The sequence below is a fragment of the Microcaecilia unicolor genome, chromosome 2 (genome assembly GCF_901765095.1).
Source record: "Microcaecilia unicolor chromosome 2, aMicUni1.1, whole genome shotgun sequence".
Lineage (NCBI taxonomy): Eukaryota > Metazoa > Chordata > Amphibia > Gymnophiona > Siphonopidae > Microcaecilia > Microcaecilia unicolor.
Window position 1 is genome coordinate 480,431,979 of NC_044032.1, and position 13,589 is coordinate 480,445,567.

Here is a 13,589-nt window from a genome sequence, read left to right on the forward strand (position 1 = left end):
GACTCCGGTGCTGTTGTCGACGAAGAGCCCGAGAACAACACGTTCCACTGGGCCAATCTCGCAACCTGAGTCCTCTTCTGCAAAAGAGCGCAAAGACTACAGGCCTGCGGGCGGTGCCCAGCCCCCAGACACTGAAGACACGACGTGTGCCTATCAGTGAGCGAGATTACCCGGGCGCACTGGGTGCACTTCTTGAAGCCACTGGGAGACTTCGATGACATGGGCGGAAAAATCACGCCGGCGAAATCAAAATTCGTAATGGCGACTAAGGGCACCAAAAATAGGGAGAGAGAAAAAACCCGTACCGAGGCCCCAAAAAAGGCCTACCCCAAAAGCGAAAGGAAACTTACGTCGGGGAAACAAACTGGACACACGGGAAGGGACAAGACCGAGGTCTTCTCTTTTTTTTTTTTTCCTAGCGAAATCGCGAAGACGCGCGAGGGTCAACTTTGAGGGGCACGAAACGGCTCAAAACACGACCGTCCCGAGCGCGGACAAAAGAAGACTGACGAACACGAGCCGGTTCGGGCGGGAAAACGGCCTTTGCTAGTGAAGTTTCCGATTGGAGGGGGCTGCCGTGGACGTCACCCATCAGTGAGAGCAAGCAGCCTGCTTGTCCTCGGAGAAAGCCACTTTCACTGTATATCAACCCAACAGATGTTTAAGGTCAGAAGCTGTAATGTACCAATCTTTAGATGGGATTGCTACTGTACAATATGTCACAAATATTACTGCCTTTTCAGTAGCTGGGACACTAATGTGGAATGCATTGGTGGAACAATTGCATTTATGTGCCATTATAGTGCAATTTAATTGGCTCTTAAGAAATCTGTATTTTGTAAACTGCCGCAGTATAGAAATTTGGAAAATAAATAAGAAGATTTCAAGATACAAACTTTGAAAAAGAGGCAGAAGAGGGGAGATAGGATATTTTTAAATACCTGCATGGTTGTATTTTGTTGCAGTGGATTCATTTCACCCTACCTATTTTGATGTAATGGAAAAACCTTACGTACGAATTACTTACCATGGAACGCCTTAATGCAGAGGAGGGTGACATGAAAGCCCGGAAACATTTTGTTAATACTTGGACTCCATATGTGGAGGAGCATAATCGAATGGAAGCTTTCCTGGGGCCGTCCTCACAGGACAGCTCCGCAAAGGGGCGGGGAAACCCGTATTATTGAAACAAGATGGGCGGCCATATTTCGTTTCGATAATACAGTCGCGGACGCCCAAATCTCAACATTTAGGTTGACCTTAGAGATGGTCATCTTTAGGTCGTACTTAGAGATGGTCGTCCCCGGTTTTCGGCAATAATGGAAACCGAGGACGCCCATCTCAGAAACGACCAAATCCAAGCCATTTGGTCATGGAAGGAGCCAGCATTTGTAGTGCACTGGTCCCCCTGACATGCCAGGACACCAACCGGGCACCCTAGGGGGCACTGCAGTGGACTTCACAAATTGCTCCCAGGTGCACAGCTCCCTTACCTTCAGTGCTGAGCCCCCCAAACCCCCACTCCCCACCCCTGAGGGGTGAAGGGGGACACCAACATGTGGGTACAGTAAGTTTCTGGTGGGTTTTGAAGGGCTCACATTTACCACCACAAGTGTAATAGGTAGGGGGGGGGGATGGGCCTGGGTCCGCCTGACTGAAGTGCACTGCACCCACTAAAACTGCTCCAGGGACTTGCATACTGCTGTCATGGAGCTGGGTATGACATTTGAGGCTGGCAAAATATTTTTTTAAAGTTATTATTTAGGGTGGGATGGCGTTAGTGACCACTGGGGAAGTAAGGGGAGGTCATCCCTGATTCCCTCCGGTGGTCATCTGGTCAGTTCCGGCACCTTTTTGAGGCTTGGTCGCAAGAAAAAATGGACCAAGTAAAGTCAGCCAAGTGCTCATCAGGGACGCCCTTCTTTTTTCCATTATAGGCCGATGACACCCATCTCTTAAGCACGCCCCAGTCCCGCCTTCGCTACGCTGCCGACATGCCCCCAGGAACTTTGGTCGTCTCTGCGACTAAAAGCAGTTGGGGACGCCCAAATCGGCTTTCGATTATGCCGATTTGGGCAACCCTGAGAGAAGGACGCCCATCTCCTGATTTGTGTCAGAAGATGGGCACCCTTCTCTTTCGAAAATAAGCCTGTTAGACTTTTCCAGTCAGGGTCCATTCTGCTTTCCTTAATACTTTGAGAACATGTAGTCCAATTATTGACTTCTGTTTGTTGTTAAATAGGGATATGTGCATTCTTATAAGGGTGGGGGGGGAATCAGGGGATTCTTGAAAAGTTAGTCACAATTCAAACACTTATCTGTATTAGTTCTGGTTGTGCATTTTATGTTGGAACTGCATTCTTTGGATGTATTTTGTGCAACAATAAACATATCTTGACTAAATGTCTCCATGGCATAAATACACAATAAGCAAATCTCTTTCAACTACAAGGAAGCTCAGGAATGAAGGGGCATGGGCTAGACTCAGAAGTAATCTAAGGAAATACTTCTTTATGGAAAGGGTGGTGATTGTATGGAATGCCTCCTGGTGGGGGTAAGTCTTCAAGGTCACTTTTGTGCCAGATTATATCTTACTTGCTGATGGAAATAAAACGATTCATCCTACAGCAATTGATTCTCAACTTTTTTTTTTAATTATTGCAGGGCACACTTTTGATTTTACTCAATCTTTCTGGTATGCTGGAATCAAATTTCACATGACCCTCTTTCCATGATCTCCTCCACAAGCAGGAGAGGAGCTTGTGTACATCTCACTATACCTGTTTCAACTGCTGTCTCAACTTGTGAAGCCAACACAGCCTGCAAAATTAAAGGGCCCCATACAATGAGATGTCACAATGAAACTGGCAGAAGAGGCACACACAGGTAAGCAGCGCTGCTTTCCTCCTGCTACTGGGAAGAAAGAAGGGGGGTAAGGTTAACATACTTCTGGTACCTGAATTCAGGGGGATTGTTCTCTGTAGTATTCCCTTCATTTTGGTGGAAGGTAGACAGTCTAGCAGTCTGTCCCCATGAATAAACAAACTGTGTTACACTCTATAATGGTGCAGCATATAGTTCAAACAGACTGAGTATGAGCTGCATGGATACTACAGAAAGTACAGCGGTGACAGTGTGGCAATGCCTAGGACCTGTGTAAGTGCCAAAAACATGGTGGAACAAGATGAGATAATGGGGAAAGAAAGGTAGACCAGAGACAAGAGGAAGCTTAAAGCTCCAGGAGAGAAAAGCCAGGACTTGGGGCTATCATACTGTTGGTGAATCCTAAGCCTGGTCATGCCCTGCCAGGCCTAATGTCCCCCCCCCCCCCCCACTTCCTCAATCTTGATATGCTACTGCATTGATGCAACATTCCAGTCCCAGATGACCCTAGGCCCAGAATATCTGATCCGGGAATCAAACTAGGGACTTGCTTGGAAATGGTTACGCAATGGTTGACACTGGTGGATTCTTCTGCACTGAAAATGAATAGTAACATGTGCTCCATTTATACTTCATACATATGCATGAACAATTTCTGAGCTCGTTTATTTATATTTTCTTAATTTTTAAAAAGTCACAGGAATTTTTGATGTATAAGCTTAGAGTTCTTGCCCTAAGTGTGAGCTCTTTTTTAAAATTTCCTTGTAATTGTTTGGGTATGTTTGAGTGTAATATATTCGTTTTAATCCCAGACAGCTCCTTGAAATTTTGAGGCTAAAGGATGGGTTAAAACATTTGGGGTATATTCCCAAAATAATAGTACTGTATAAATGTCAGCTATAGGGATTCTTCTCAACCATTATATATAGGGGCAAATTATATAACTGTGGAGATAAAATATTATGTACATTTTCCTTTATTTTTCAAGTTTCTTATGGCTAAAAGTGGAAAGTTGATTGGTTCAGTTAAATCATGTTAACTGTCGAAAGAAGAGGAAGGTAAACCATGCAAATGTAAGTTGAAGACGTCTTGTTATAAGTGAATATGTTTTTAATGGAAATTTAATAAAAACAATATTAAAATACTTTAAATAAAAAAATTAAACTAGGGACCCTCTGCATAGCAGTGTGCACCACTGCTAATGACCCAGCAGACCAGTCCATCTCTTTACTATAACTTGGATTGGAACAATTTACACCTAGGTAAAGATTCATTCATAAGTGATATTCTTAATACGGCCATTTCCTGGAGACGTTTACTTACCTTTCAGATCCTGGTAGCCTGTTCTGACTTCCAAGCTGTCCAGACAAATGTAAACTTCTGTAAGGAACACTACCTACAGATTTAAAACAAAACAAAAACAGTCAGCAATTGGCATTTTAATATTAAATTATGCCTCTCTCCAAATTTACTTCTTGTTTTGCTCGAATTTAATTCTATACAAATTTTTGAAATCCATCTAAATATTGAGGTAACATATGTGAGTATTTCCTTGCATGAACAACTCCTTTCAGGCCTTACCAAAATATTACTTAATGGAAATGTTTCTAAAACAGATGTTTCTTAATGGTTGTAGGACTAAAGGCAACATGGTTTTTATTAGAGGTAGTTCTTATCAAATTTGATTAATTACTTGGACTAGGTAATCAGATAGTTGAATTGAGGGAGAGCTTGATATCGTGTACTTAGATTTTAGCCAAGCCTTTGACACAGTTCTGAATATATGACTTAGCCAAGTACCCTTGGAAAGGACTCTAAAGTGGCTGACTGGGTTACAAACTGGTTGAGTGGAAGGCAACAAAGGGTTGTGGTAAATGGAGTTCACTTGGAGGAATGGGACACGTTAAGTAGTGTGCCACAATAATCAGTCCTTGGCTGACTCTTTGTAACATTTTTATGAGCAGAGAAAAGGAAGCAGACCTTTTGAAGACAAACAGTCTTTTATTTGATTGTTCAAAGCTCCCAGGACTCACAAACAAGTGCCTGACATGGTCATGTTTTACCAGAAGTACGGGTTGCGTCAGGGGCAATGCAACCCAGCTGGAATAAAACTACAAACTTCACCAATGTTGATTACAGATGGGTCTCTTCCTGGGTCCCCTCATTACCTCTCTACCTTCATCTCCCCTTATGTTCCCACCCGAAACCTCCACTCACAGGACAAATCCCCCCTCTCAGTACCCTTCTCCACCACCGCCAACTCCAGGCTCCGCCCTTTCTGCCTCGCCTCACCCTATGCTTGGAATAAACTTCCTGAGCCCTTGCGCCAAGCCCCCTCCCTACCCATCTTCAAATCCTTGCTCAAAACCCACCTCTTCAATGTTGCCTTTGGCACCTAACCTTTATACCCATTCATGAAATCTAGACTGCCCCAATTTGACTGCCCTATTTGACTGACTGTACATTTGTCCTTTAGATTGTAAGCTCCTTGAGCAGGGACTGTCCTTCTATGTTAAACTGTACAGTGCTGCGTAACCCTAGTAGTGCTTTAGAAATGTTAAGTAGTAGTAGTAGTAGGGTCAGTTTGAAACATCTAAAATCATCATTGGTGAAGTTTGTAGTTTTATTTATTTATTTATTGCATTTGTATCCCACATTATCCTACCTATTTGCAGGATCAATGTTTTGTTATGACATTTTCATTCCAAAAGATCATAAACAGTTAGTAGTGTGTGGAGACTGAGTAAGGGAAGGTAGAGGAAGTGATTAGGCGGGTGTTTGTAGAGGTGGATTTTCATATCTGGGTGGGTAATAGCGTAGGTCAATGAAGCTATTGGTTCTCTTTGTAGGCCTTGTTGAAGAAGTGTGTCTTCAGAGATTTGCGAAAGTTATTTGCTTCGACAATTGATTTCAGGTCTGTGGGTAGTGCATTCCATATCTGCGTGCTCGTGTAAGAGAAGGTGGTGGCATGCATCAGTTTGTATTTTAGTCCTTTACAGCTGGGGAAGTGCAAATTGAGAAATGTGCGGGATGTTCTTGTGGTGTTTCTGGGAGGTAGGTCCACTAGGTTTAGCATGTAGATAGGGGCGTCTGCGTGAATAATTTTGGTTACAATTGTGCATATCTTAAACGCAATGCGTTCCTTAAGTGGGAGCCAGTGTAGTTCCTCCCTTAGGGGTTTTCCACTTTCGTATTTAGTTTTTCCAAATATGAGTCTGGCAGCAGTGTTCTGGGCTGTTTGGAGTTTTTTTGATGGTCTGTTCTTTGCAGCCAGCATATAGTGCGTTGCAGTAGTCCAGATGGCTTATTACCATTGACTGTACCAGGGTATGGAAGATGTATCTCGGGAAGAAAGGTTTTACTCTTTTGAGTTTCCACATGGTGTGGAACATCTTTTTCGTCATGTTCTTCACGTGGGTATCGAGAGTGAGGTTTCGATCAATAGTAACCCAAGAATTTTCAGGTTTTGTGAGACTGGAAGAGAGCAGTATGGTGTGGTTATTGTGGAGAAGATTTTTGTGTTATGTTGGGAGGTGAGTACAAGACATTGTGTTTTTTTCTGCGTTAAGTTTTAGTTGGAATGCATCCGCCCAAGTGTGCATGATTTGGAGGCTTTGGTTGATCTCGTTGGTGATTTCATTTAGATCATGTTTGAACGGGATGTAGATTGTGACATCGTCTGCATATATGTAGAGGTTGAGGTTTTGATTGGCTAGAAGTTTGGCTAGAGGTATCATCATAAGGTTGAATAAGGTTGGTGAGAGGGGGGATCCTTGGGGAACTCCACATTCGGGTGTCCATGGGGGTGATCTGTCTGCGTGCGTTGTTACTTGGTATGATCTTGTGGTCAGGAATCCCTTGAACCATTTGAGAACTGTGCCTCCTACTCCGAAGTATTCTAGTATGTGTAATAGTATTCTGTGATTAACCATGTCAAAGGCACTGGACATGTTGAATTGTAGGAGGAGTATGTTGTCACCTGTTGCAATTGCTTGTCTGAATGAGTTCATTGCAGACACTAGTACAGTTTCAGTGCTGTGATTTGACCGAAATTCTGATTGAGAATCGTGCAGAATTGAGTATTTGTTTAGGCATTCAGTAAGTTGTTTCGTCACTACGCCTTCCATGAGTTTAGTTATGAGCGGAATGGATGCTACTGGTCGATAATTGGCTAGGTCCAATGTGCTTTTCTTGGCATCTTTTGGCAGCGGTGTAAGTAGGATGTTTCCTTTATCCATGGGAAACAGCCCATTTTGGAGCCTGTGGTTTATGTGGTTCGTGAGGTCTGTCTTGAATTGTTTGGGTGCAGATCTTATTAGACTATTAGGGCAAATGTCTAGTTTCCATTGCAATTTGGCGTATTTTCCCAGCCAGTGAGAGAGTTTGTCTGATGAGAGCATGTCAAAGTTGGTCCAAGATCGATCTGCTGGGTATTCCCCGGGTTTTGGGTCTAGACATTCACCATTACACCAGCTGGTTTGCATTGTCCCTGACACAGCCTGTACTTCTGGCAAAATCTTGACCTTGTTTAAGCGTTATGAACAACCTGTTTAGGATAACCCCTATGTTTGAGACGGTCTTTAAACGCTAGAGATTCAGACTTCAAATCTGAGATATCAGTGCAGATTTGTCGAAATCTTAGGAACTGTGAGAAGGTAAGACCGGTTCAATGGAGGAGGATGGTCACTAGAGAAATGAAGGAACATGTTATAATCTGTTTCCTTCTTGTATACAGTCGGAAACAAAATATCATTCCATTTACAAACAAGAATGTCCAAAACAGATATTTGAGAGGGGTGCTAATTCAGGGTAAACTGTTTGTGTGGCAAATGTTCAACCACTCATGAAATGCTGTTAGTTCCTCCTCTGTACCTTTCCAAAGAACAAAAATATTGTCTATGAAACAAACCTACATTCCAATAGATTTGTCAAAATTATGGCAAATCCATTTAGCCTCAAAATCTTGCATAAACAAGTTCGCCACCGAAGGGACGAAAGTAGCCCCCCATGGCCAAACCGGAGATTTTGTTGAAAGAAATCTTCACGGTATTTGAAAAATTTCTTCCTCAAGACCACATCTATCAAAGATATTAAAAATGAAGTAGGGATCATATGATTCGGCTCTTCTCTCGCTTTCCAAAAATACTAGGACTAGGGGGCATGCGATTAAACTACAGTGTAGTAAATTTAAAACAAATCGGAGAACATTTTTCTTCACCCAACGTGTAATTAAACTCTGGAATTCATTGCCGGAAAATGTGGTGAAGGAGGTTAGCTTAGCAGAGTTTAAAATGGGGTTGGACGGTTTCCTAAAGGACAAGTCCATAAACCGCTACTAAACGGACTTGGAAAAATCCAAAATCCCAGGAATAACATGTATAGAATGTTTGTACGTTTGGGAAGCTTGCCAGGTGCCCTTGGCCTGGATTGGCCGCTGTCGTGAACAAGATGCTGGGCTCGATGGACCCTTGGTCTTTTCCCAGTATGGCATTACTTATGTACTTATGAAATTTATATAAAATCTGGAAAGCCTCCAACTGTGGAAATGACGTGTATAATGCCTTGACATCCAGCATGACTAGAAACGTGACCATATTGACAACTCTGTTGTGTCTTAATTTCATTAGAAAATCTAAGGAATCTCTGATGTATGAGAAACCTCTGCTCACCAGAGGGCTTAGAAAAGTATCCGCATAAACAGACAAGGGTTCTAATATAGAGCCTATTGAGGCAACAATTGGACATCCCAGAGGTTTAATAAGAGTTTTGTGAATTTTTGGGAGAATATAAAAAAGGGGAGGGGGTTGGATTCTCTCTATTCAAAAACTCAAACTCCAGTTTTGACAGATAACCAAGTTGTAAACTTTCTTCAGTTATTCTTTTAATGAGTTTTAAGAATAGGAGTGGGGTCCTCCATCAATCTCACATAATCTGTCTGAACACAGAGTTGGCAATAGACTTCCAAGTCATACTCCTCCTTATCCATAATGACCACTGCACCCCCTTTGTTTGCTTGACAAATCCTGATATTGGAATTGTTCCCGAGATCTTCGAGAACCTGTTTCTCAATGATGTTGAGCTTTTGATGTTGATAAATGGGTTGAGAGGTGTATTGTTCAACTTCTTTAATGACTAAATCTTTAAAGACCGTAAGATTCAGACTCATTGGGGTCAGAAGTGACCAAGAAGATTTATTCCGTACTCTGGATCGGGTATCTTCAAAGAGCTCACGTTCAGAAAAAAAAACTCCTTTAGATATAATTTCCTAAAAAAACGCTCTAAATCTACTCTCAACCAAAAAGGACGTAAAGATTGAACTGGTACGAATGACAAGCCTTTGCTCAGTAGTTGTTTCTCTGGTTCACTTAAAGAATAATTCAAAATATTAATAACCACCGAGTCTACTTGGTCTGGTCTCATCCCTTCTGGGACCACATGTTGGGACGTCGGCTGGCCATTCTGTTCTGTGATCTGCCGTCTCAAACACAGAGGTTATCCTAAACAGGTTGTTCATAGGGCTTACACAAGGACAAGATTTTCAGATTGCGACTTACTGTTTGTCAAACAAAAGAAACAGGAGTCAGAAGACTGTATTACGTGCATACTGAAATATACTCCTGGCATTGAGAAAATCTCTAGAATTCTCAGAAAACATTGGAATATTCTGATGACTTCGTCTGTTTTTTTCTGGGGTACATCTGCAATTTGCCTTTACCAAGAACTCTAATTTGAAAGAATTAATGAGTCCATCTGATGCTTCAAGGACTACAGGTAATAAGACACATACAGGTAGTCATGTCAAATGTTCCCAATGTTATTTGTGCCAGAACACTTTGGAATTAATGGGGGGTACTTTATACCTCCTGTAACTCAAAATTTTTTTTTCTAAACTCTGTGACCTCTTGCTCTTCAGATTATGTTGTCTATCTAATAGTATGTCCTTGTCCTAAAATATATGTAGGCAAAACAATTAGACCTTTGAGGAGACGCATAAAAGCTGCCCGAAAAGAGTGAGAACAGAGGCACCAATTGTCTGGAATTTAGACATGATTTCGCTTCTCTTCAGATTTGTGCGGTTGATTGCATATCGGAGGACTCTTCAGACAAACTAAAGAAATTGTTACAGAGGGAGCAATTCTAGATCTTCCTTTTGAAAACGGAGGAATTGTCAGGATTAAATCTGAGAATAGACTGCAGGAGCTTTTTTTGATTTTTGACCTGTGACCAGAGACTACAATTTCTAGTATGACATCCTCAAGAAGATACATTACTCTACACAACCTCGGTGATGTTAGGTTATCTGGGGGAACTTGTGATGTTTTGACTTTTTATACATAATTTTTTGTCTGATTTTGGAAACGAGGTAACTCTCCCACATTCTAGTTTGATAGTGATGATCAATCGGATATTTTGAAATGTGTGCTGTTTACTGCAAGTGATATGCAAATGATTGTCTTGCGACGCCGACCGGCAACGAGGTAGAGGATGTCTGAATCATTGAATTCTATAAAAAGAAGACACCGTGGCCATGTTGGGAGGGATCCTGAAATATTGAAGACACACAGTGTCTATAGTTACCGGCAAGTACTTTATGGTTAGTGCTTTTTTTGTAGAAAAAAAGGTGCCGGTACTCATTATGGGTGGGGTAACCACATATGGCTCCACCCCTATGATAGCCACACCCACATTAGCCACACCCCGTATACCAGCCATGGCGCATATAAACAGACATCACTGAAAATATTATACTAGTATAGGACAAAAAAAAACGTGATTTTTTTCATTATAAATAATTTCTGTAAGCTGTTACAGCTCCAGTATACCCAGAGCAAAATAAGACAGCAGATGTAAATTCTCAAATTGGACATATTCCAAACACTAAAATGAAAATAAAATGATTTTTTCTACCTTTGTTGTCTGGTGACTTTGTTTTTTCTATCCATATTGGTCCCAGTCTCTGATTCTGCTGCTCTCTATCTGTTCCCTTAACTCCATTTCCAGGGCTTCCTTTCCATTTATTTCTTTACTTTCTTCGTCATTTCTTGCCATGCACCCAGAAGTAAAAGCTGGGAGGTCCTCCGTGGAATTGACTGGAGAAGGTATAACGTGGATCCAGCTTTTGCCTATTTTCTCCATCCATGTGCAGTTTTTCTCCTCTCTTCCCTTTCCCTCATCTCCATCCATTTGCATCTTCTTCTTTTTTTTCTTTCCTCCCCTCCATCCATGTCCAGCACTTCTCCTCTCTCCTCCATCCATGTCCAGCATTTCTTCTCTCTTCCCTCCCCTGTATCCATATAAAGCAATAATTCTCTCTCCCCTCTCCTCCATCCAAGTCCAGCATTTCTCCTCTCTCCCCGCCAACCCCTCCCATCCATGTCCAGCAAATCTCCTCTATCTCCTGCTATCCTCTCCATCCATTTCCAGCATTTCTCCTCTCTTCCCTGCCCTCCCATCCATGTGCATCTCCTTCCTCTCTTCCCTCCCATCCAGCATGTCTCCTCTCTCCCCTGCCCTCCCCTCCATGTCCAGCAATTCTCTCTTCCCTGCCCTCCCATCCATGTCCAGCAATTCTCTCTCTCCTGCCCTCCCATCGATGTCCATTAATTCTCTCTTCCCTGCCCTCCCATCGATGTCCATTAATTCTTGCTTCCCTGCCCTCCCCTCCCCTCCATGTCCAGGGATATTCCTCTCTCCCCTCCATGTCCAGCAATTCTCTCATCCCTGCCCTCCCATCAATGTCCAGCAATTCTCTCTTCCCTGCCCTCCCCTCCCCTCGATGTCCAGCAATTATCTCTTCCCTGCCTTCCCCTCCCATCGATGTCCAGCAATTCTCTCTTCCCTGCCCTTCCCTCCCATGATGCCCAGCGATTCTCCTCTCTTTCCTGCTCTCCCCTCCCATCAATGTCCAGCAATTCTCCTCTCTCCCCTCTACCATGCCAGCGATTCTTCTTTCCCCAGCCCATCCTCCTTCTCCCAGCCCGTCCTCCTTCTCCACTGCCTGCCAGCAAAGCGATAGAAAAGCTGCCAGCGCCGGACTCAGCAGCGTGAACGGTGCAGCAATTGAGAGAGGTTGGCAGTGTCGGAGCTTCTCTCTGCGAGTCCCACCTACACGGAAACAGGAAGTTGAAACAACGTAGGCAGGACTCGCAGAGGGAAGCTCCAACACTGCCAGTCTCTCTCAATCGCTGTCTGCACCGTTCGCAATGCTGAGTCCGACGTATTAGTAAGTAGGGGAATGAGAAGAAGGGTGCAGGACTCTCCGGGGGGGCAAAAGGTGCTGGTATACCATACCGGTGTGTACTGGCACAAAAAAAGCCCTGACTATACTTAATTTCATTGACATTTGGACTTCTTTTTGGGTTTGCACTTTGTTCTTTGTTGAAATTGTGTGGACGTTCACTTACAAATATATATATATTTTTTAGATGTCATGCACGCCTTGAGACAGCCCACGGTAGCTAAACTCTGGCCACAGTCGTTGTGATTGACTAATTTTGCACGTTTGTGTCTACTATCTAGAAGTATAAGCCAAGTACTTTTTCACTTCTTGTTTGGATCCATGAATTGTCATTCCTGTGAAGTTTTCAGTGTTATAGAGTAATAGAGAAAAGGGGTTTTTACGCCGATGATGAAATTGGACCCATGGTATTTTCTCCACACCCGATTTTAAACAAACGTAAAGGGTGGAGGTTGGAGCTCTGAGGCTTTTTCCCTTTCTGATTAATTTATTAAATTTTTCTTTGCACTTCACAGGAATATAGTGCAATACTAAGTACTGTGCAATCTATTTAAAGAGAAGTTTATTTGTGTTTAAACGTCAAGATATTCTCTTATCCTTTTTGTTGATTAATTTATATTAGTGTGTTTCTTGATGACATCTATGACCTCCTCCACCTTCTCTTCAAAAAGGTTATACCCCCAACACGTGGCATCCACCAATCCCTGCTGGACCTCAAGGTCCAAGTCAGAGACGCACAGCCATGAGAGTCCGCACAATACTATACTCTGGGCAGAGATCCAGGATGCCACGTCCAAATTTTCAAAGGTGCTCCTGACCAAGTACTTTGACATGCCTTCTGCTGCCTGACCAACTGGCGAAGAGAATCAGCCTGCTCCTGTTGGAAAGAATCCGCCAAATCAGACATATTGTGCACCAAGTTCTGCAAGTATAAGACGTATAGAACTCATAAGACTGAATACTGTTATGATCCTACTGGGACAAGCAGGGTAGTGACAGTGGCTTGGCCCTGATGGGACTGGGCTGACGTCTGAGGCAGATGATGTCAGATGCCAGACCCTATTTAAGCCTACCTCTGCTTGCAAAGGATGCTCTAGTGTTATTTCCCTCAGCTGTGAGCTTATATTGTTTCTCTATTATCTGTGCGTGTGGCACAGCATGCATTCTTTTTATGTGTGATTAGCCATTGTAATTGTGGGATAGGATGGTGAGAGTGTGTGAATGGTGCATTTACTTTGAATTTTCTGAGACACAAAACTTTTCTTTTGTAGATTCATACCCCAACAATTATGCTAAAGTTGAGTGGTTCCTGACGAAGCCCTGAGGTGGGCGAAACGATCTGGGCCCCATTGAAAGTCACCAGTTTGAAGTGTGGGGCATTCAGCCAGCAATGAGACAGCTAAGTTTGTTTATTTAACTCATGCTGCTGAAAGTCACCAGTTTGAAGTGTGGGGCATTCAGCCAGCAA

The 13,589-nt window shown here is 43.0% G+C and overlaps 1 protein-coding gene across 1 annotated transcript in view; it reads right to left on the reverse strand.

Moving 5' to 3' along the window:
* Window positions 1-13,589, reverse strand: part of RNF212 (ring finger protein 212) — a 548,782-nt gene that overhangs the window by 54,429 nt on the left and 480,764 nt on the right. The window contains exon 11 of the mRNA XM_030191071.1: window positions 4,207-4,279. Coding sequence (XP_030046931.1) covers window positions 4,207-4,279 — 73 coding nt within the window. The remainder of the gene's footprint in view (window positions 1-4,206; window positions 4,280-13,589) is intronic.